This window comes from Gouania willdenowi, chromosome 14, assembly GCF_900634775.1.
Source record: "Gouania willdenowi chromosome 14, fGouWil2.1, whole genome shotgun sequence".
In the NCBI taxonomy this organism is placed as follows: Eukaryota; Metazoa; Chordata; class Actinopteri; order Blenniiformes; family Gobiesocidae; genus Gouania; species Gouania willdenowi.
The window spans coordinates 27,678,569-27,704,431 of NC_041057.1; the positions used below are offsets into that span (position 1 = coordinate 27,678,569).

The 25,863-nt window shown below is 37.9% G+C and overlaps 1 protein-coding gene across 1 annotated transcript in view; it reads right to left on the reverse strand.

Annotated features, from left to right (window-relative positions):
- Nucleotides 1–25,863, reverse strand: part of uvrag (UV radiation resistance associated gene) — a 163,461-nt gene that overhangs the window by 53,371 nt on the left and 84,227 nt on the right. The window contains exon 13 of the mRNA XM_028467535.1: nt 5,172–5,247. Within this exon, the coding sequence (XP_028323336.1) occupies nt 5,172–5,247 (76 nt within the window). The remainder of the gene's footprint in view (nt 1–5,171; nt 5,248–25,863) is intronic.

The window sequence follows — 25,863 nt, forward strand, 5'->3', positions numbered from 1 at the left end:
GATGCGGTTGAGAAAGGCTTTTTGGATAGGTTTCCTGTCATAAAAATTAAACGGAAACAACAACAAGGAAGTCTGTTAGCACCTGACTTCCAGAGTCCTCATCTTTTACCCTGGCCTTGTGACATGAAGCCTTATAAAAGCAACATTTGTTTCCTTCTGCCACATCAAAGCAGGTTATCCCCGCTGTGGCCCTGATCCCTCTCCAGCTTCCCTGTATCACTTTCAAACACAGCTACACAGGGCAATTTAATAATGGATGGACAGCTAATGTCTCCCACCCAGGCTCCAGTCAGCAAGGAGCTATAGAACGGACCTCGTCTGTTTTGTTTCATGAAGCCAGACATTGGACAAATTGAGTGTGTGAATTAGGAGAATTTCATAAAAACGAACTTGGCAAACTGTGTGCTGAAACTGAACAACAGGTTATATTGGTGAAATTTATCATCATCATCAGAAGAAGGATCAGACGCTCAAAATTTTTTTTTAAAAAGCATAGAAAACAAATACCAGGGCTGCACTGCTTGACACTGGTTGACAATGACCAGATTAACAAACCTGATTATTAGATGATTAGAATGAAAAGGTTACAGCATGAGATCATTTTTTTTGGAAACTTACTCAATATTGTTCATGTTTCTTGTTGAATGTATATTGTTGACAATATTCTTAATGACAACTTTAATGACCTCATTCAATATCGTCCTCTTACGTTCACATGCAACACATTTTAATGAGTGTAAAACTTGGAAATGAGCCTTAGTGTAGTTTTAAAGCACTGAGTAATGGTGGGTAGATTTATACTGTATATATTCCAAACACAACATTAAAAAATGTTTTATTCAGGTAAATCCCCAAGATGCCATGAAATTAGGCCCAACACCCAATAATGGAGAACCTGTATTTATAAATAGTGTTATTCTGTTGTTAGGGTTGTGTTAATAAATACAATCTGTGTTATATCCTATTATGTCTGTATTGTTTGTGTCTCCTTTAAACCAAAATGGAATCGTCGTTTATTTAGAGAAAAATAACAATGTCACACTAAGCTCAGTTTGTAGCTCATTCACATTACCAACTGTGATGTTTATTTACTCTATAGGTATTCTTTCCTCTTGGTACAATAGAAATCGAAACAAGTTGTTTTTGTCACCACAAAAAACAAGCTCGGAAAACTGCAGCGCTTATACAAACTGTTCAAAATACATCATCCCTCAAATTCCAGATAAAATGTGCCTGGATCATGACTCTTTGTGCATTGGTTTCAAAGTCTCAGGTGAAGACTGTCTACATCTCATTTGTATCCACACGTGCAACAGATTTCTTTAAAGTGTCTACCTGTCACGACCTCCATCTCCTCCGTATTTCATCTCTCACACACACGCGCACGCACGCACACATAATCTGTCACGGGTAGTTGAGAGATAAAAAAGGGACCCGGAAGTACCACAAAAAATTAACGTTTTGCAACACCAAAGTCGCATCTCTCTCCCTAAACGGCCCTGTGTGCGTTCAGCATGTACATCCCGGTGTAGTGAAAAATAATCCTACGCGTGAAAGCCTCCTACAGGAGCAAGAGCACTAATAGCGTAGTAAATATTTACACATATACAAACAATATTTTGCTACCTTAACTTTCCTACTATGATATACCCTAATTCTAATTCTAACCCTAACCTGAACCCTAACCCTAAAAATGAAATGAAAGATTCTTATCTTTTTTCAACATGATGGACGCCAGGTGCGCATGCCCATTGTCAACCGTAAGAAACTTTCACGGAAGGTTTATTCTACACTACAGCGGCACTCTCACAACCACGCACATCAGCCATGTGTGGGTGTGTGTGTTAACATGCTAGCATCTTAACACATAGAATAATGTAAGAAGAAACGCTCACCCTTGCAAAGAACAAACAATCATTGTAAAGCTGCGTTGTGGACCCATCCGCTCACAAAAAAGTTACATTCCTCTGTCTAAAGAACAAGATAGTTTGTGATATGGTCGGCTATTGGCCATCAGCACAGCTGCCGTGCACAGTTCGTGGAGACGGAGGAGGAAGTGAACTCTGTGACCCGCGATTTAAAGGAAGTTTGGGATCACGGGAATAATTTTAATGAAATATTAAAAAAACTATGAAATATTAACTTAAATGACTTTTAGTAGTTCAAAAAAAATTTTAATATTGACCTTCTTTTTTAAACTCAAACAAACTGCGACACAGTGACGTCATGACCCGGAACCGGAAGAAGTGCACTCAATGCGAAGAGGGAGCCATAATCTTAAAATTAAAATGAATGTTTTGCAACACCAAATTACTCCAAAATATCGGATGCACACACTCGCTGTATTTGGAAGCCATTGGCAAAGTTTCAGGTCGAACAGATACCACGTCAGGGAGATATTTGCCACACACACACGCACGCACACACGTGCACACTGCTTTTATAGTTAGATTTGCAGCATTTGATCAACAAGTGGTGCAACCATTTTAAACAGAAATGCAATGCAACAAACATACTATCTGTTGTTGTTTTTTAAATGTTCCATAGCTTAGTGTATTTCCAGAAACCGCAAACTATAGACAGTAAAAATACTTCCATGTACAGAAATTAGACTTTCAGCCAGACTGAGTGTACAGCGTCACATCTGATGGCACCACATGGTTAGGAATCATAAAATTGAAATTTCAAAGAGCACTGATCACGATGTATGGCTTTGATAAAACGGATTATGAATGGTGATAGTAGGGGGTGAGAGTTATATAAGTTGAAAGGTAGGAATGTGCACTAAGATGACTGGGCACCAAATGTTCAGTCTGTGAAAGAAATGATGAAGTGTTAAACATGTTTGGATCTGTCTTGGAGTTTTTCTCTGATGTCTTCAGCTGGTGGAATGGACACCAGGTTGAAGGAAAAATGCAATTAAACTACATTAAATTACATTATTGTTTTTTATTTTTATTTTTTATTATTACTTTATGGTACTAACTCAATAAAAACCTTTCGTTTACAAAGTGTTTGGAATTATTCATAAAATGGGAGGGAGCATACACTGTGTTGACCTTTTTAGACACATGTGCCAAGGAAAAGGTTTTAGCCAGATTTTTTAACGGTGGTAGTTATTATGTTTCCATAAAATGAAGTGAATGATACCAACCTCTGAGTTCTCTTTATTTTCCTCCTCTGACATGTGAGTGTTTGGAAAGGGCAATGATGGAATGAGTGCCAGAGTAGCGGAGTTTGACACACAATTAAATAGGCAGGAGGTGCATTAGAGGGCCAGTCTTGAATAACGGCTTCATAATGATTTTTGAGATATATAGCATTAATAAAGAGCACGGGGTTCGATGCTTTATCATTCCTTTGGGTGGTTTCTGACATATCCTATTTTACCTGACAGCCAAAAGGCATTTTGAGGCAAGTGTTTCTCCTGTCTTGGTGAGAAGATGGCAGTCTTGGATATTGGCTAGCAGCTTGTGGTCTGGTAGTTCAACAAAAACCTGTCAACATGCAGTGGTTTGAAGTCTGCCACCTGCTAGTGCTAATTGTCCCGTCTCATTGAATGGAGAGGACGTTCATTCCCAGCACGGATGACGAGGGAAATGGGGAATGGAATGCAAATTGCAAAATGTCTCATGGATAAACGGAGGGCTGCCTCACAGGTCAACACTATTAGTTGCACTTTAATAAGCTCTGATGGGTCAACAGTTCAACAAAACATTCAGTCTCAGTTAAGGGGAAAACCCCTAACAGAGAGGGAATGAGTACAAACAACTACTCCATTTACTAAAAAAGTATGACACGGGTCTTTCCGGATGGTTTCTCACATCTTACACAGAACTCAACATGTATGAAATCGGCTGTTTTCACTGGGCCAACACAGAAATTAACTTGGAGCCTAATTTAACTTAATTTCCGAAACATAATGACTGTGTAGTTTTTGTTGCTGCTTTTGGAAAGTTTTGCGTTTGTCTGTTTATCTTCCTTTAGAAATATATTTGATGTACTTTCTAAGAGCACAACCAAATAATGTTTATGTAGTGAACATTTTTTCATTATGAAAGTGTTTAATCTTATTAATGAATGGATGGAATCCAAGAGGGAAATTCCCTCATTACAAGATATAGATTTCTACCTCGAATAGAAATGAACAGCAACGACTTTTACTTTGTTCACTGAGGCGCCTTTATCCATAATTATGTGAAGAGTTAACTAACAACCATTTATGGTAAACAGTGGTTATTAGATAAAGTGGGTTACCCAGGACGTACACTAGTGATGTGATCTCCTGGATGATTTATTTATAGTCAAAATAATAGAGAAGGTTTGAGAAGGGCTATCAAAAATAAAATACTAAATCCTGATAAGGAAAAAAACATCAATAACCATATTACAATACAACAACTTCTTTAGGTTAAATCTGATTAAATGTGTACAATAATGAAATAATAATCACTAATAATAAAGTGTCTTTGAATGTTCTTGTAAAATATTTATGAAAAGAATGAAGTTGACACTTAAGCAGTCAGAGTTGAGCAACCTTTCCAAACATACTTCAAATGTAATGGAATTTGCTAACTGTCAATCTCCAAATCAACTAGTGTATTCACTCATCTGTAGTGTTTGTAAGCATCAGTAAAATAATGTAGCCAACAGAGGAACAAGGAAAGAGATATCAGGAGTTTTACAGAAAGAGAAGAGAGATTAAACAGATGAGTAAGAGGAAATAGATTCCAGTGGAGAAAAAGCAACATTTAAAAGCGTAGTGTTGATTGAGAAAGATAAAGTGCTCCAGCCAGCATGCTTCTGTCACAAGGATTAAAGTGATTCACATTTGGTAGCTGGCCTACTTAACATGTCTACTCTAACTTAATGTGGTGGTGATGCATTTTGAAGAAAATAATTGTATCTATGAGTTTATCTACCTCTAAAGGAATACAAGTGTTTTTTTAAGGCATGTAAGAAGAACATGACCAGCAAAATAGACAGAACCAGTCAATTTAAAGCTCCGCCCATGTCCAGTCCATGTTGAAGATAGAGATGGAACGACTGATGCAGATTAACTAAGGGTGGAATATGTTCTTTGGTATATCTATACATACTGCAGGTGCTCAGGTATTATCTCTTTTATGTAACTGCACTTTACCATCATTAATGCACTGTTCATGTCTTACCTGAGCAATGTTCTTGTTGAGTAAATAAACGCCATATTCAAAATGAAACCGCTCGCCCCTGGAGTACAACGGGAATCTGCAAAAGACAAGAAAACACAGTTAAGCAGGAGCGGGTGACACAGTACATATCACAATAAACGTGTAGAAGATTGAAAAGGGGTTCAGTGTTTGTTCATTTTACAGTGAAGGACTTAAACAACTGTTGCTCTTTGGCTTTTCTGTGAATAATGAATTCCTCACATAGTGTTCGCTGGCACAGCCTTAAGCGTTTAGAGCGTTTTACACTTGCATTGGGTTCAACACAGTAGGTGTGGGACTGTGATCCCATCCCACATATGCTACCTCTGTACCTTGTTAAACTAAAATATCAAACACAAGAGGAGGCGATTGAATAGAAGCAAAGGTGACTTCAGCGTGGTGGGAAAGTCCCACCGATACAAGTCAGGGGTCTGAGTTAAAGTAGTGAGAAACAAAAGAGAGAGAACACAGCTAATCACACTTCTTTTGTGTGATCACACCAAAAGAAACTTTGGAAACTAGATTATATTCAAAATCAATGTAAATGATTCAACGTCGAGCGACCTTACTTCAAGCAATGTCGCTCAAGGTTAAAAATGTTTAACTTTTCAAGCGACTTTAAGTGACGCTGTGTCACGATATCCAATCAGCAATGACTTTCTTACAACGTCACTTCCCCGGTCGTCACGTCACTGGAAAAACATGGATCTCATGAAGGATCTCATGAATCCAGAGACGAGTGCGTCTAGTCTTCCGGCAAGAACAATGATGCAATCGTGTTAGGATCAGACACGTTTATTATGAAAATGAATATTGAGCCGGAAACGGGTTTTGAAATTGGCGGGGTAAATGAAGCAAGGAAGCGAGCAAAAATCAGGAGCCATTTACAATTTTACAACTAAAGTCGCTTAAAGGGGCAATATTATGAAAAATTTACTTCATAATGGTTTTGCTATAGTGATATATGTTCCTTTTGCCTCATTCAGAGGGCCAAAGTTGAAAAAGTTGTTTCCTCCCTCCGTTGTTATTCCACATTTTGTAAAAATCCTGACTCCTTCTACCCTATAAGAATGTGAGCTCCTCCCTCTCAAACTACTTCATAGATAAAACAAACATGGCAAAGGAAGATTGATATCACAGTTAATAGCTTTACGTTCAGTATATAGATGATCCAATACATAGATAATACAAAGCGCAGCGTGAGCGTTCATCAGTGTCACTTTTAACATATGTATACTGCCTCGTATCACCTTTATGGGATTATCTGACATGTTTGTGAGCCAATGTGACACAGTGGTTGGACAAAACAATGAACTATTGTCTTAAATTGCCTATTTCTGTGGTGAGAAGATGTGAGGAGGAGAAGGAAGTGACCGTTAATGATTTACCGCTGCTGCTGATGTGATAAAAACACACCCTGAAGCAACGTTGTGTCTGACTCACAATCACAATATAACCTCTTAAAAAGCCATGTGTTTAACTATAATGTGGAATTTTTTGGCTGAAAACAATAACAAGAGCTGGACAGCAAAAGACAATTGCTATGGTAATAAAGCTGTGGCGTGGTCGCTGTTTAGAAACACACCCACTCATGCATGAAGGCCCCAAAACGGCCTGTTTTTAGAAGCGGTCATTAAAGTGACTTTTCAGAGGGCTAAAACTCCAGAAAAGAGGCACGTTTGGAAAAATAAATCTCAAATATTATGTTGTTAGGGTTCTTAGAACAATTGGAGAAAAATAGCAAAATACTTTAAGTCTTGTTTGGTGTGAACGTGAATCATTTAGTAAGCATACTCAGGGCTCGAGACTGTGACCAAATTGGTCTATGTGAGTATATTTTCAGTGTGTGCGAGTGAAAATTTTATCCGGTCGCATCCGTGCGAGTGTGTATAGGTGACCTCATTTTGGATGGCGCGGACGAGCACTTCGTCACGTCCCACAGAGTGCACTTCTCTCTCTCTCTCTAGGACTCCGCGCTGCGGGTGAGGAGACGGTGCGCACTCACAACTTGGCTGCGGGTAATACAACGGTGAATAAGCAGAGCATAAACACCAATGTGCTCCTTTGGTGTGCGCGCGGTCCGTGAACGGAGCCAGGAATAACGAGTCCTTCACTGAGTGCGCGCTCACATTGAGGGCAGCAGTAAAAAGGAATAAAGTGCTGAGCTCAGCGATAGAGTGTACACGCTCATCAGAATCAGAATGGAGGGACCAGAACTGATGGACTATGATGTCAGGCTAGATGTTCAGCTGTGGTTCTCTCAGGGCATGGGTCTGCAACTTGCGGCTCTGGGGCCTAATGTGGCCCTTTTACTCATTTGCAAAGGCTCCCTATAGCTTTAAAAAAAACTATTGAAATAAATAGCTTTTTTTTTTTTTCTTACAGAGGCTATTCATGATTAATGACAAATAAAATCAAAATATAACAATTTGTTAACCTAAAATAAATCATCTTGTACAATGACTCAGCACTTTCCTACTTCACCTCCTGCAACATCTACAGACCATCAACTTTCCTGCACCTGTGACTAACCTTAAGTTTTAAATCCCTGGTAAAATAACTAAACCAACAAAAACACTATTCTGGAAGAAAATAAAGATTTTATTTGTGTGGGAACAGATTAATTTAACCACCAATGTACAGGTTAAATATGCATGCTTTATGTGTGGCAAGAAATGAGTAATTAGCATGTGTTGACCACATGATCATGTGTTATCAAATTCAAGTTACTTTATAGCCTTTCAAATACATAACTAAAGAAATCTTATCTATAACATTGCTTTCATGTAAACTGAGATGTGTAAGAATTTGAAGATGCAAGATACTGTTTTATTTCTTGATGTCAATTTATTTCATTTGAAACTGTTTTTAAGTTTCCATTTACATGATCAATATAAATCAAATCAAAGTAAATCAAACATGATTATATATAATGTTAACTGTATAGACTTTATTACACTGTATTATCTTCATTGAGAAGGTATTTTTATGGCTCCAGGAGGACTTTAATCCAGGTTAAATGATTCCTTGTAGAGTAAAGGTTGCAGACCCCTGACCAGGGGAAGAGGGTTAGGAGACCCCACTATAAGAGCTGGACCCTCTGAATTTAATTACATGGGGTGAAGCAATGCAGAAGCTAAGTTGGTTATGCTACTATTAATTTAATTCAAGTACAGCATTTCTGCAAAATAAAAAAACAGAATTCATGTAACCTGTTGTTAGGTTTTGCTGTTTTTTAAAAAAAAAAAATGTTACGTCTTCTTTGAAAATTATATAAAATAAATTACCTGTTATTTCAACCACTGCTTGTTGCAGAAAAACTTAATATTGTCACTAAAACCTGAAACATATATCTCAAGTCATTGTCAATCTTTACTGAGCTACAAACAAAGCTACGGTACGCCAGTTAAGTCAACCATTCATCAGCATTCATGGCTATGCTATACACTTACACTTATACTAGAGCAACCTACCCTGGTGCAACTTTGCTCTTTGTAAAAGAGCAAACCTTTAGGTTCAGCCTCAAGTTTCTCACACCCTCAAGCAAAAAGCTAATCAGGGGAACCCTAAACTGACCCATGTTGTTCATAAGTGCAAACTTGGATTTGAACCAGTGCTAAAAAAATAAATAAAATAAAAAAATCTCAGGCTAACATTGACGACCCTGATTGTCTTCAACATTTCCCACAATTTCTAACACAAAAGTTTGACAAAACACTGGATTGTAGCCTAATTGAGTATACAGCGTGATCTATTTTTTGACCCTGAAATTGCGTCAGTGCTCACCCAGCATTATTCTACAACTTTTGCCAAACACCCACAAAAGGCTCTTCACCTCATTCAGGTTGGGTTATAGTGCAGGCTCAGTAGGGAGTCTGCACTTCTTTTTATATAGAAAAAGTGACAGTTTTACAGTCGATTGTACTGCAAACTGCCAAAACAGCTGAAAACCATTAGATTTTTCCACGCAATAAGCAACTTTCCTTTCAATCCATGAGCCAAAAACACAACCGTGGACAAGGCAGGACCAAAAAAGACTGGACTGTAGTATTTCAATGGAGGAAAGCCAATATTAACAATATTTTTGAATTAATTGTTTTCAAACTCTCTAATATGTCTTATTGGTGTTTGAATTATTACCTGTTCATCTTAAGCAGGCTACAGGAATACTATCCTTTCTGCATCTTAAGTATAACCTTAATGTAATCTGTGCCAATTTTTGTAAAATTTCAGGAATAAGTGATGAGTAAAATTGTGCTGTTCCTCCTTTTTTCAGCTGCTGGTTGTTACTTTACACTTGAATGATTCAGGTGCATGTCTGATCAGGGCTCTATGTGCACATTTCTTCCCAAGGGGCACATGATTTATTTATTTGTAGACAAAAACAAACAGGCAGCAAATCACACATTTTTTAATTTACATTTTGATTTCTCATTTGTTCCCTCTGTGAACTAAACAAAGATAATATCAGTTATCCAACTACCTTTGTGTGTTGGCCATTTGGCACAATTAGAAGTCAAACTTTGTTTCTCAGATGGAGCCTCCAAGCTGATCAACTCATTAATTAGGAAAGTCCTTAAATCTGCATTTAAAGGACAAAGCGTGTCTGCATAAAATAATATGAACCACTAAACTAGAAGCAATAACCGTCCTGTTAATCTTCCTTTATTCACGACTTCTCCCCCGTGTGTTCCTTTCACTTTCTTTCAAAATCAAAGTGGAGTGACTTCATCCTGCATCCTGTTTTGCGGGATTTGTAGTTGTAGATTAGAGGTGCTCACACTTTTTCCACAGATGAGCTACTTCTTTATTTATATGTAACCAATATATTGGGTTGGGGCAATACACTGGTGTCATAATACAACAAAGTGCACAATATTTGTTTCACAAGATTTGATACAATATAACATTTTCTAAAGTATAAAAATAAGAAAAATATTATTTTATTTATTCATTTGTTTATTAGTTTATTTTCAATTTTTTTTTTTATTACTACTATCATTATTATTATTACTACACCAAAATGTATTTGACTTTGCACTCTCTATGAGCTTTTCAACTTTCAAACTGAATATAAAAAACTAAAATAAACAATAAAATAAGATTTTTTTCTTTTTAAAGTGCAAAACCTTAAAGTGTCACTGCCAGACTGACATTTCATGCCAATCTGTAACTAGAACCACACAGCTAATACATGGTCATCATCATCATGACATCCTTTTTAAAAAAATCCACAGTCTACACAGGGGGTGGGCATTTCAGGTCAACCAGGTCGACAGTCCTGCATGTTTTTAGAGGTTTTCCTGCTTCCTCACACCTGTTTCCAATAATTGTGCTATTAATCAGCTCGGCATAAGGTCTAACGAACAGAGAAAAAACCAAAACATGTAGGGCAGTGGACTCTGCTGGTACACAGACAGTACCCACCCATCTACACCATAAACTGTTCCTGGTCTACAACAACTTCCTTTGCTGACCAGTGGGGGCAGCAACATGCCTCTGCTGCATCTAGACTGTGTTCTAAATGGCATACTACATACTATACCCTACAAACTCACTGAGTATATATCGTCTACTTTATACTAAGTATCATTAGGATTAGGGATAGACTGATATGGACTTTTTAGGGCTGATGCCGATACCAATTTTTTTTCCATCAGCCTTAACGATGACCAATATGGACTGTCGATTTTCTTGAGCCGATATTTGGACCTGATAGTACTTTTGCTTCCTCAATTTACATAATAAAAATTACACGATAACAAATGGTACGAGTCTCAATTTTTTTAAAAATGAACATGTTTTAAAATTAACAAAGGTGAGTAAACAAGTAAAAAAATACTTAACAAATATTAAAAACAGGTGACGTAGAACAAGAACAAGTAAAAAAAAAGATTTCTGCTCTCTGTAAATAATGAGGGTTGGCGAACGCAGCAGCCCGCATCGACCGATGCCGATACACGTAAAAAACGCAAAAATCGGCCTATAATATCGGCCGGCCGATGTATCAGTCTATCACTAATTTGGATGATGATCATTCCCACTGAGGTGTATTTCCAAGTTTCCCAAGATGCATTTCAAACTTACGACAAAAACCTGAAGTACACCGAGGTTAAATATCTTCATTGATTCTCGACCTTTAAAGGTTCTGAAAGCATTTTTGTGATTTTTGGAAACCCTCCATTTTGCAACTGGCTAAACATCCGGTTAACTTCAAAAGAAGAACAAAAGCATTGAAAAACTAATGGAAGACAAGAAGAGATGATTTGTTTTGAAAAGGGAATGTTTGATTTTTAGCTTGAAGCTGGTCCCAGGACGATTTTACATTGCCAGATGACTCGCTCGCAATGCATCATGGGGCAGTTGAGTTTGACTCCTGTGCCCACCGTGCATACTTGAGAAATGTCCCATATAGTATACATACATACAAATTTCTTGCATACTCAATCTTTTCATAGTACCTAATCTAATATAATCTGGATACTAATTTTGACGTCCGACTTAGTATGAGTAATACGTTAGTATGCGATTTCGAATACAGCCCTAGTCTACTAAAAGAAAACCAACAATGGAGGGTAGAGAGAGTTAGCATGTCAGAATCTGAAGGGAAAAACTTCACCACTCAGGTAGCGTAATCTTCACAGAAAGTAATTTTGAGTGGTATAAATCTGCACAATGATTTGCGTGCTAGAAAACACGTGATCTCAGAATGGGTGCACTGCGCGCCAATCAAGTGGCATGTGCCATTCATTCGTACAACAAGCACCTAAATTATTTTTAGGGGTCGGAACACGTTTTTATGGAGGAAAATGTGAGTGAAATGCACACACTGTACTGCCCTGTTGAAGGTAATATGGTGCTTGTGCATTGAACTGTTGGTTTGATTTTAAACATAGAAATTGACGAAACGTATCTAAATTTAGCTTTAGATCATTATATAAGAATTGGAATCAGAAAGGACTTTATCACCAAGTACAGTTTAAAACAGCACAAGGAATTTAACTTGGCAGTTGGTGCAAAGAACCAACACACAGAGGCAGCCATCTGTGGCGTGTTTAGATGAAAAGTGGAAAACAGGAGGAAAGGACAGGGGTAAAAGGCAGGTCCTAAACTATGCTCCCTTAGAGGGAGCACAGTGTAGGACTAGGAAATAACTCCTCAGCACATACAGGCACCAAAAAACACAATCACAACAAAATTTGAGAACATAGCACATGGGCAGGAGGCAGGGCAGGGGAGGGTTGAGGGTCTGGGGCGGAGGAAAGGACTGCAGTCAGCCGCTTTGGGGCGTGTATGCAGTCTCTTACAGGTACCTTGCTTGCCCCTCCTGCTGCCAGTAAGTGGGAGGGAGGGGGGACGGGGGACCAAAGGAGGCACTGAACCATCCCGTTCGCTTCACTCTGTACAGTTCAGCTCGTCGCCAGATGAGGTGAAACGACCTTGGGTAGATCTGATTCAGAAACCAAGTTCCCAGGTGGTGGCGGTGGGGAAGAGGAGAAGGAGGGGACGAAGCGTCATTCAACACAAACCTCCTGGAGAATAGTGAGATAAATTGGTCTTGAATGGCTGGCTTGTGGGGGATCCAATGTAGTTAAGCATTTTGTTTTCGTCCAGGCTAAGCACAATTTCCGTCAGCCTTCGAATCCAGGTCTCAAGCAGTGTATCCAATATGCTAGCCTTTATCTTCTCCACGTTAGATTCCATCTCATGTAGACGTTCCAAAGTAGTATCCTGCTTACTTTGTAAGTTGTGAGTTTGTTTATCATATGAGTCTGAGTGTTAAGAACCCTGCACAATCGATCAGAAATTACAGGCAGCCTTCCCAAAACAGCTACCAACGTAATCCAGACTTTGTGATAGATCAGAAAACTGCTAGCTCCAATCAGCAGCATACCTGTTATCATCATTCCAATTATGTCGACGTCTTCCACGTTCAACAGAAAGAATAGACAGACACACGATTCTCCACTTGTCCCAGGAGTCCATCGTGTATCCAGCTGCAGATGTTCCGTCAGGACAGGCGGGCTCTCCACGGCCTATTCTTTTCGTGGAAAAAATTTCGGCGATTGCATTGAGAGACCAACTGATCAATTCCATCATTTCGGTTTTTGGATAGCGATGTAGAGAGAGGCTCCTATTAGATTCTAACAAAAGACAGTACAAGACAAAACAGCAAGCAGGGCAGATAAGGGCGGGAGGGAGCCAGAGAAATAGTGTACGCCTGTGTTGAGAGCAAGAAAAAAAAAAGAGTTGCTTTAATTAATTTATTGAACTGTTTGTATATCGACATAGTAATAAATAAAAACAGATCGGTGAAAATCCATCCAACCATCCATTTTCAGACCCACTTTGTCCTATTTCAGACTTGCGGAGGTCTGATGGTGCCTATGATTAGAAAAAAACAAATACTCAAAATCTAAAATCAGATCGGGAGCCAAAAATCGTGAGCAGACATCCCTTCTTTAACCACATTCAAACAAACGGTTTGAGTGCATTAAAACGCTGCGGTTGAATAATAAATACGTAAATAGCACAAACAATCTAGACATTAAATGGGCCTTAAATACGTTTTACTACCTAATCAAAATCTGATTTCTTTGGTCCCTCCTCTGGTTATAATAGAACTGTATGTACGAAATGGTTTCATGTGGAATGGTTTGCACGTGTGAGTGCCTACTGGTGTGAATGGAACATCAGCATGCTAACTTCCTGAGTAAGAATGTGTGTGAACCCCTGAGGGATTGGGTCTTGGTCTTCAGTTAATAATGTGTGGGAGCAGATCTTCTCCCTGTTAATTTGACCTGTAGGTGCCTGAGGTAAGAATACAAATAAAACTCTATTTCCTCGGCACTGTTACACACACCTCCATGCAGATCCCTGCTCTGTCATTCTTGTTTTATCATTTGTTCTTGATAACTTGACAATGACAGAGTTTCTATTGTAACATGACATTTTTAGTTTTTTGGCTGTTATCTGCATCTTCAGAGTTTGTTCTGTGTGGGCTCTGAGCCCGTTTGGAGATCTTGTGCTTCTTGTAAACAGTTCTTCACTCACGTGTTACACTTGAGCTCCAGGAAGTTTAAAAACTAAACGCCAAACAGATGGAGATCATTGCGACCCGAGAATGAAATCTAACAGGATGTTAATGCAAAGCTAGGAGAGTAAGAAGTGAGACATGTTGGCCAGAGGGCCACACAGCCACTCTTGGTATCCCCAAAGTGAAACCAGGGCCCCAAAAAGAAAAGCGACATGCCAGAGGTCATACCCGAGCACTAGGAAACAATTACCAGCGAGAGGAAGAACACCGCAACAAGCATTCCCCACACACGGTACTGCTGCCATACCCAAAACCACTTCACCGCAAAAAGACAGGAGCTGTTTGCTGAGGAACACGTATAAAAAAAAAAATCGCACACACACACACAGGCGCGCACACAAAGACATGAACGCACACGTCACAGAGCGAGGTGATTAATGACCGCTGTCCACTGTGTCTGAAATCACACTGGAGAGACTCCGGTTCACCAAACACCAGGAATTCCTCACAGGGACGTCCAGTAAAGTCAAATATATTATTACACAGCAGCAGGAGGGAAGAGGAGGAAAAGGAGGAGGCTTTAAAGGAGTAAAGCATTCATTTAATTATCAGTGTCTCGTTCCTTAAGTCGTTTAGGTATATTATTTATTATTCTAACTCCTACTCAAAATACAAGAGTAATTGTCAATGACCCCATCATTTAAAAGTAGTCATTGTTAAATTTAACAAGAATCAACAAGAAAATAGTAAAAATAGTAAACTAATAACCCACATTCTTCACCAGCAATACATCTAACAATATAAACATTCATCGACCAGCAAAGGAGTTCATTTTTCTCCTTATCTTCTAAGTCTCCCCATACAGGTTTATGTCTACTTGAGTTTGGTTTTACTTTATTCCAAGCTCATGTTGGTGTTTTATTATGTTAGTTTGGGCTGGGGATTCAGTAGTCCACTTTTTAGTTGTGTTTTTAGTTTAGGTTACAGTATGGATGGGCTACTTTTATCACAGCAAAAGCAACATTGATGTGATTTTTCTGAGATATTCTAGATTTTTGCTTCTAGATTTGTGTATTTTTTAGTGAGTTTTATTCTCTATTTTAGTTATTTTGTGTATTTTGCTGCCATTTTATATAATTTTGTGTGCCTTTAAAGGTATTCTGTATCTCTTTTGGGTTATTCTTTTTATATCCGTGAGGCAGTTTTATGCATCTAGTTTTTTGTGAGGTTTATGAGTCATTTTGTGTGGGTTTTTTTTAATTTTTTGTGTGTTTTAGCTGCTAGTTTGTGTACTTTTGTTAACATTATGTGTAGTATGTTGGGTTTCATGTTATTTTCAACTTCTATAATTCCATTTTTGGGGATTTGTTTTAGTGGCTGCACAAAGTTAGACCACGTACGCATGTGGTCCCCGGGCCACCAGTGCAAATGCCTGAAGACCCCAGTGAACCTTTGCTTTGGGTTATTTTGGTATTATTTTCATGTTTTTAATTAAAACTGATTGAAATAAAGTAAATGACCAAATGCTTCTAATTAATGAAAGACTTTGGGGAAATTATACCAAAACATCTAAAATCCAGCTTCGACCTTTCAATTTTTTATGTAGAGTAAAACTGGTCAAAACTGAACAAAGGTGAAACTGAGAGAAAGCATACAGTAAATGCATTTAAACCATAACTTAACATTTTATAACATTGTTAAGTTATTGTTTATCTATAATAAAGTTAGCTTAAGTTATTTTCAATACTTGCATACATCGGCAATTAAATAGGAATAGGAAAAACCTTTTTCCCCACTATAACGCTTAATTGGAGAAACATTATCTAAACCAGCAGCAATACTTTAATGTGAAGCTTGGACATTAAGGGGGATTTTCTCTCTCTCTCTTTGGGCACCTCCTGGTTTGTAATTAAAGTGACATATTGCTATTTGCATGTAGGCTGCTATGAGTTCATTTTAAACGACTATCATATTTTTTTCATAACAATGCAATTAACGGGAATGTAGTTCGTTTCATATTTGATCTGTGTTTCTATCATAATGAATATTCACATTTCAACATTAATATCTAATTATGGGAGAGCAAAGAGCAATAGCACATGCAAGACTTTTTTGGAATATGAAGTATGAAATGCAAACGCACCAAAGAACAACCAAAAAAAAAAAAAACTAAGTCAAAGTGTCTTTTGGATGGCATAAAAAAGATATTTGGGGGAGTTTTGGATATCAAGTTTACTAAAACTTGAAACTGTATTTGGGGTGAGAAAAGCCTCTCTACCAACCAGGATAGAACGTACATATATATACACGTGGAAAAAGGAGGTATATGATGGTACTGGCTTTGCTTTCACTGCTCTACAAACGGTTTGTAATTGTGTTTTTGTCTGAGAGTTCATGTCTCATTCACCTCCTTCACTTTGTGCAGAGTGTACTTGGTTCTTTTGTGTAATTGTGTTGTACGTATAAATCAAACCCAATCATTTACATCTCAGTGGTCCATTTCCTCACTTTCCCTCATCAGGCCATTCCTTCCGTCAGCACATCCCAATCCCACTCTGCTCAGCGGTGGCTTCGATGAAGGCTTGTGTCTGTGAAACTAACACTGCAAAGTGAATATGACAAAAACTATAATCAACACACCAACCTTACCCTCGTGTGCTGGAATACACTGATTACTGGAACATGAAATGTGCTTTTGTTTAGCTGATACTCAAACGTTCTAAGCTTCGGGGAAAAAAATGAAGAAAAAAAATGGCAGGGGTTTGAAAGCTGGAGTAAATCTGTCATTTGTTTTCTACCCTCATTAAAAAATGCCTTGCCTCACCCCTTCATTTACATTTCAGCCATGAAATATGTAATTGATAAGCGTGAAATTGTGACAATTGACAAGACAAAAGTAGCATCTCTCAGGAAAGTCCCCTGGTTTTATGAGTGAAAAGCATCTGCCAGCTCTTTAACTGCAGGGTCTAGACAGCCGTTAGCAACACAGAGAACCTTCAAATACAAAGCAGGGACTCTCGTTAAAAGGAGGAAACAACCAATAAACGTGGAGCTACAATGACGAGATGAAGCAACGGGAAGTTCATAGCTTCTACGTGCTGCCCGTTTCTTTTGGTGTTCTGTCTTCTATTCCTGCAGAGGGACGTTTTAATCACAGGCAGAGTGATAATTCTTTCATTCACCACACGGTTGTCTGCACCGTCTTCCTGGACTGCACCCAGGGGGGCCTGTGAGCAGGTGTCAGCAGCATATGACGCCTTTTATTGCTTTGGCTCTAAGTGCCCACAAGTGTTTATGCAAAGAGAGAAAATGAGGTTATGACGGACATGTCAGTTAAGGCTTTGTAAAAGAGTTTAGAACATTTTTAATTGCTTTACAATTCATGGTCCTCACATGGTTCTTTCACAGTGATTTTTTAAACTTTTACAAAATAGTTTACCAAATTTCCATGAGTTAGTTTTGAATCACTAAGATCTATTCAAGACTATTAGAGTGCAAAAATGAGCGTACTGATGTAACAGAGGTCTGCAGTGTGCTAAGGTTAGTAGCAAAAACGTGGCACAGGGAATGCAAGTTGTTCCCATCACATATACAGCATCGTACTATGGCGCAATTGCCTTTGACGTAGGGCTGGGCGATATGGCCTTTTATAAATACCGCGATATTTTTAGGCCATGTCACGATACACGATATATATCTCGATATTTTGCATTACCCTTGAATTAACACTTTGATGCACAAAATCACACCAGTATGATGATTCTATATGTCTACATTAAAACATTCTTGATCATACTGCATTAATATATGCCAATTTTAAACTTTCATGCAAAAAAGGGGATATCACAACTAAGTCAAAGTTGACATAACTGTATTTATTAAACAGTGAGTGGCTCAAACATAAAATTGTCAACAGAAAGTGCACGTTCTGTGCAAAATTGTCACAGAGACATTTCAAAACAAGACATTAGTGCAGGATGCAACTCACATGGCATTTCAAAACACAAAATTAAAGTGCACTTTTTGTACATAATGCCACTACAAAATTTTAAAACAAATAGTGCCCTTTTGTGCATGTTGTCATTAAGATGACATTTCAAAACAACACTAAATTTAAGTGCACCTTTTGTGCATAATGCCACTAAGATATTTAAAAAAAAAAAAAAAAAAAAAAGAAAAAAGTCCGCGAGTTTAACGGTATGGTCATTTTCAACACCGCACAGACTACAAGCTGCGATATATCGAGTATATTCGATATATCGCCCAGCCCTACTTTGACGCCCATTTTTCTCTATTTTTCAAATAACGATGCACCAGCTACTGAATGTAACTAAGTGCTACCATGTTTAATTATAAGATTATAAATTCAATTTGCAAACATGTATTAAAAGCTATGTACAACACAAGGTTTTAGGGTTAAGGGACTTGCTTAACGTCCCATAGTAATGGCAAAGATTGGATTTTAAACATTATAATAAAATGAGCTATATTTCCAAACCTGTTCCAAAACAGTTAAATTATTTCATGACGTTTCAACACTGGAAAATTGGTTTTTCAAATTCCATAACTTTTCCAAGAATTTCATGACTGTGGAGACCCTGACAATAGTTTTATGATAACAGAGTTGCAAAGGTAGAGGGCAGTGAGTCCGTATGAAATGTATTTTTCTCACACAGTCGGCGTGTCTGCATCAGTCCAGTTAAAAGGTGGGCTGTTAGGGAGCCAAGGCCATGAGGTCAGTGGGTGCTTCTTGTACAAACTATAGAAAGAATGTATATTTAAGTACTGTGGAGGGTACTGGACACCCCACTCTTTCCTTGTGAAGGAGATGACAAGAGGAAGCAGGTTTGTAGGTGGGTGGTCGGGCTCAGCGTTGCAATGGTGGGAAGACTCGTAGTGACTGAGTGACCTGCTGTAATATACACACATGAGGCTGATATATACACATGTGCTGGCTGGCCTGTTTAGACATTCCAATTAATACTGCTAATGTGTGAAAAGCAGATCTGGTGTGCATCGCTGCAGCCCAGCTTTGGCCAGGGCTCACACTCCTGTTCCTAATGTAACGGTGCTGGTATGCTTTCGTGTGTGTCTTGCGCGTTTCAGCAACATCTTTAATGTGCAATTATAAACAGCATGGGGATCATAAATCATTTTTGCTCGCTTTAAAAGAATCACCTGCCTTGCAACTGTCAAAGCTGTAATGGCAGTGCTTAGTATATAAATCACGTCAAACTGTAATTTTCTATATCTTAAAAATGATTACACTGAGCATCTGTCAGTGGCTGCTATTTTAATGACTGCTGCTGCACTTAGGACCCCTGCATAACTACTTGGCCATCACGGTTTGTGCTCTTAAAGTGTCTCCTGAGCGATGTGGCAGTTGCTCGCTCTGTCATACCAAGTTTTCATCACGCCTCTTAAGAATATCCAGGGTTCTGCTGAGCCAGCTCCTAACCCCAAACTCTCATTATCCCCTCAGCCTTTGTTTAGATCGGCTTTTTTCTGTTGTTTTAGAGACAAGAAATCAGTGTAGAAAGAATGTAATCTATACCCATGTACGTAACCTGCCAACATTCCTAATTGTGGAGAAAATAATAATTGGATTGAATCTGAGAATAGTGGCAATGCACTCACCTTACTTTAGAGTGAAGAAGCATGTGTAGAACTTTATATGGAATTCACTTAAGCACAGTTGCTTAATTTTTTCAATTAAAAATCCTGTATTTACAGAGATTTTTCGAATCAGCTTTTTGCTGTTGTCCAATATGACGATATTGTCAATGCTTAATTTCTGATGTGTAATTTGACAATAAAATCTCGGCAACGACAATAAAAGGATTCTATTCTTTTTCTGTCTATCAATTCTATTCTATGAATATCTCCATGGTAAAATCAGGTTAAGCCTACTTTTAGTGTGACGTCCTATTGGATGTAGATGAACTTTAGTGAAGGTAATATTAATACTATAATATTTTAACATGTTTTCTGAAACAACAACAGAGCACATGGATGGTTTTTCAATTGGCATCTGTACAGGCAGAAAAACTGATATAGATGTCGACCGATATTATATTTTATGGCAAATGTGGTTGTAGAGCTGTTAAACAGCTTAAGATAAAATAGATTATTCTTCCAGGGTAGTCTGCAATCCTGTTCAAAAATACTTTGTTATACTGGGTGAAGTGGTCCTTCCATCCTGAGAGTACTTAATACATTATTTATTCTCAAAAAGGAAAGGCAAGAATCAGACGTCTCCAGCAGCTGCAATTCTGTAAAAACTGACCAATTCCTGCTGTTCAGTCTGAATGAAAAGAACCAATCAGTTTCTTTCTTGACTCATCCTGCCCTCACCCCCACTCTGTCCATACTATGAAATGGCTGAATCAGCTCTCGTTTCCCCTGCCTGTCGTATGTGCGTTAATGCATGGCTTTTAACAGAGCCCTGATAGGAGCATATGGGAGGGGGAGGAGCATGGAGGAGGTCTTGCTAGCTTTTCAACATTGTGAACCCTAACTTTAAGGATTTGCTTGTATGAACGCGCTCTAAGAAGTTTTTTTTAAATTTTTACAATTAAACAGCAATTCAGCAGTAAATGTAAAATGTGAACATGTGTACCAGTTTGTAAACTTTTGTGCGCACCAGAAACAACTTTGTGGAGTACTTCCAACTGCAGACTTGAAAGAATTAAAGTTTCCAAACAGAACGTGACGCCTGGTCATTTAGGGAGGGCAACGTGAACAAATCTGAAAATAAGCAGGAGAAACTAAATGTTGGAGGCTGTCGGTGAGAAAGTAATGTAAATGTCGACTCGAGCAGGAAAGATTTCTCCTCTCCGCCATCTTTCATTCAAGCCAGTACAACGCACTCCTGACTGCGTGAGGTAACTTATAACATTGGAGATGAGGCACATGGTAATACAAGTGACCAATATCTAAATGGGTTTTTGTCAGCATCAAATAGTGTGTGAATAATACTACCACACTGTCTGAAACAGCCCAAAGCTCTGGTATAACATGGAACGAGAACCAAAGACAAAGACAGAATCAGTCTATGTTTCACAAATATACACAAATTGTGCACAATGTGATACCTACACCGCACTGACTTAAATTACTGTGATAACTAATAGTTGCTTTTAAAGTCTTTAATCAAATATCAATGACAAATGACAAATGTAAAGTTTCAGTCAACAACTTGATTAGTTGAATATATTTTCTTGAAAGACCAAATAGCCAACTCAATAAACTACCAAAACAGCTATACAATAATAAAAATCATTGGTGAGAAAAAAATTGTCTTACAAAAACATACATTTCTAGTTGACATGAGTTGTCATCAGCTTCTTTAGCCCAAGCAAGGTTTCCTCTCATAAAGCCATTCAGCACACATGTTTTTTGTCATCATTTTAATGAAGAAAAGACAACTGTGTGAATAGGCTTTGCAACAGCAGGATGCCAAGATAAAGGGCTTCTTATACAACTAACCTGTCAGCCACAAACAGCCTCCTTGACTTCTTCAGGGCTATTATAAACATAACATTCCTGCCATTGTCATTGAGTGATTTGGCAGAAACCCTTGGAAGACACGTAAACATTTAGTGAGGTCCTGGCGTCCCTTTGTAGTTGACAGGTAGACATAAATTAAGAGATTGTTTTTTCCAACTTGATTTGAACTCTTTTGGCTTCTTCATCTCCTTTTTGAAGCATACAGTAAAAATCAAAATGACCCCAACCAAGAACCACAACTTAATAAATGTTGAACTTCTTAAAATAAATAACAATAGCACGAATACTTGTGACAAAAATTTACACAAAGGAGTCCAAAATGTTCTTTTAAGCCTAAGCCTAACTTAGACACCAATCCAGCGAGGCCACTACGATATAACCGGCACATAGCACAGCAGTTTTTGGAGAGACCGCGCATGTGTGATTTAGTGCATTCAGAGTCAATGCAAAGCATCAAGTGCAGTATTTTTCAGAAGCAACAGTGAAACCAAATCCTTAAATAGATCTGAGAAAAACGTTCAAATTGATTGATTGTATGAAAGAAATAGCCAACATGAGACTGGGAAAGTAGTCTCATTTTGTAACCATTGATCATGACTTTTAACACACAAACCATCTGCATTTGTTTGTTCGTCTGAATAAAGCCCCATCGCCAGCAGCTCTAAATCTGTTAGTGTCACTGGACTATGTGAGGAAAAGTTTAATTTGTGGCACAATTCTTCTGTTGTCTGTTGGTGTACTCCCAAGACTTGTGTCGTATTTTTAAATAATGAGTGGAACCAATTGTAGGACAAGTCGATAACTAAAATTGTTTTATAATGTCTGAGAAAACAATCTTATACAAGAAAGTTCTCCAAATCATCTGCAATGTGCTGCTTACACACTTTAATGCAATAACTTCATGAATACTTTATAAGGGCTACATGAAACTTGAACTTGAAAAGTAACAGATATAAAAGTGACACATGTTTTAACAAAAGCGCCTATGTTTGCAGAAGCTACACAAGGCAAAGAAAGTTGGTACCAACAGGTCTAAAGGATCTAAGGCCCTGTTTACATGAGAATGGCATTTTGGTGCTTGAAAATGGAACTTTTAAAAAAAGGCTCCAGAGTGGAAGGGACTTTCTGTTTCACAGGCATGCGTACCTGAAGAAAATTGATCTCTCTTTAAGCCCGATGCTATTCTAATCCGTGTGCAGCTCGCACATGTAGGCAAGTTTCTTAACTCGGCTATATTTAATAGTTACTCGTTCTGCATACAACTGTAAACATGACAACTTCTTGTGCCGCTACGCGCTATATCAGTTACTGCTGCAACACACACAACTCTGCAACGTGCTCTCTACATGTGTGACAGCTCCACAACGAGTCATTTATGAATTTTATAACTTAATTTATTCATGTACCAGATGACAGCCATCCAGTCACCTTCTCAGCAAACATTTGTGCATCTTTCTCGCACTTATTGAAACGTATCACCTGACCATTCATTCAGCGCACAGCGTCCGAGCCGAGCCTAACCAGAGTCCATGTTAAAATGATCAAAATTAAGCACGACCGCAGGTTTGGGCAAATAGCTCTATGTAGACTATGAATGTCGTCAGAATCTGGTGCAGGCATAAAATACGTCTCGGCTGATCCAAGTGATGTTGAAGTAAATCAACACAAGTTCAGTTAAATTTTAAAAAGAGTATAGTATATTTCTCCTCACATGACTCAGGTAGACGTAGAGGCGTGGTGGTTTTGTTGTGCAGTGCAGTAAATTTCAAATTCATATCTGTAAAAAAAGAGGGGAGGTATATTATGGTAATTGGTATAACTGAGGGAACCTTAGTGAGTCTGTTCAATGTGTATATTCCACCAGGTAGTGACTCGTCATTTTAAAAACACGTACATGAACCAATGACAACAAAGAGTCAGGGCGTTTTAATATGTGGGGGGGGATTTTAACATTTGATTAAGTCCAAAAAACGACAGTTGAAATGGCAAACCAGACACCAAAAAAAAAATATTTTAAAAAATGTAACTACAAAATACTCTATGGAGATTAAATGTGAATATTCTGAATGACAAGGAAATCAGGAATAAATTGGAATTTGAAATTGAATCCAATCTGGAATACAATGACAATGACGCAGTCTCACCAGCTATACTGTATTATGGGATGCTTTAAAAGCAGTGCTTCGGGGGAAAATTATAGCAATTTCCTCTACTGTAAAAAAAAAAATTGAAAAAAAAAATCACTAGATCTTGAGAATAAACTTAAAGAATTACAGAAAGAGCATGAATCTTCTCTACAGGACTCAGAGGAATTAAAAATGCTTGAAGTGAAGAAGGAGATATATTAAATAAACACATGACATTCAAAAAAGGCTTCTTTTTACGAAACAGTACTACGATACCGGTGGGAAAGCGCTTAAACTTTTGTCATATAGATTAAGGAAATAACAGGTGGAGAGAACAATTTTCAAAATTAAACATCCCGAAACAAACCAAATTGAGACTAACCTGGAACAAATACAACAGTGTTTTGAGGAGTATTATCAGAAACTATATTATCAGCCTCAATTAAGAAGTGCCATGAAAATTGATTTATTTCTATCTTCATTAAATTTATCTCAAGTCACAAATGATCAGAACAAGAAGCTAAACTAAAGAATTATATCCGCAATTAAGAGATTAAAAACAGAAAAGCCCCCGGTGCAGATGGATTAAATTCTAAATGGTATAAACTCATGCAAGATCATATGGTACCAACATTAATGAAAGCATTCAATTGGGTAATTGAAACAAAGACTATTCCTCCATCTCGGAGAGAGGCTATTATTTTTGATTAACCCCAAAGAAAACAAAGACAAACTTGACTGTGTAAACTATAGCCCTGTGAGTGTACTCAATATTTATTACAAATGATTTACTTCCAAACGTCTCAAGGTAATTTTACCTGAACTCATACACAAAGACCAGACAGGCTTTATTAGACAGAGGCAAGACAATATTAGGAAAGCGCTTCTAATAACGAAACATGTCAGGCATTGCAAATTAGTAACTCTTATAAGTTTAGATGCAAAAAAAGCATTTGATTCAGTACGATGGGTATTTTTGATATAAAGTAATGGCAGCATTTAAATTTGATTCTGACATAGTTGAGATATTTTCTGCACTGTACAACAAACCTACCACCAGAATTAAAATAAACGGGGATTTATCTAAATCTATTAATTTAGAAAGAGGAACCCGGCAGGGGCTGTTGAGCATCAGCACTTTTATTCTCTTTATTAATTGAGCCCTTAGCGCAGTGGATAAGGCTGAGCACAGAAATTCAAGGGGTAACTTTAAAATCAGGGGAACAAAGCTTGGCTCTATTTGCTGACAACGTATTAATATATTTGACAGATCCCACTTGGTGGCTTCCTAAATTAATGAAAATGCTGGAGGAATATGGCACTTTTTCGGGCTATAAAATCAATATTACCTAAACTCAGGGTCTAAGGCTGAGTTTCAACCTGGCTACAAGGATTAAAAACACATACAAATGGGAATGGGCATCAGATAGCATTAAATATTTGGAAACTATTCTGACAAAGGATCCTTCTAGAATGTTTGGTGCCAACTATGGGCCTTAATCTAAAAAATAGGATCAGATTTACAAAGGTAGAACAATGTCCCATTTCTGAGTCTACACTCTCAGGTTGAATTTTTTAGAATGAATATCCTCCCCCCCGTTTCCTGTACCTCTTTCAATGTCTTCCTATTTGTATAACTCAAAAACATTTTGATGAGTGGGATAAAATACTGGCAAAGTATAGTTTGGCAAGATAAAAGGGCTAGGATAAAATATCAAGCAATGCAGTTGATGAAGGAGAAAGGGGGACTGGGTCTTCCCTGCCTCAGGGATTATTAATATGCTGCTCAAGTTAGACCTTTAACCTGTTTATGTTCACACATTTATTCAGCTGGATGGAAAGACGTTGAAGGGACTATTACCGAAGATATACCCATTATAGCCCTTTTAATCAAGAAAAGAACTACAAAGGAATATCAATATAACTGACTACTTTATCTATGAATCTCTTCTGAACTCCTGGAATAGAAAAATGCAAATATGTGATTTAGAAAAATTGTCTG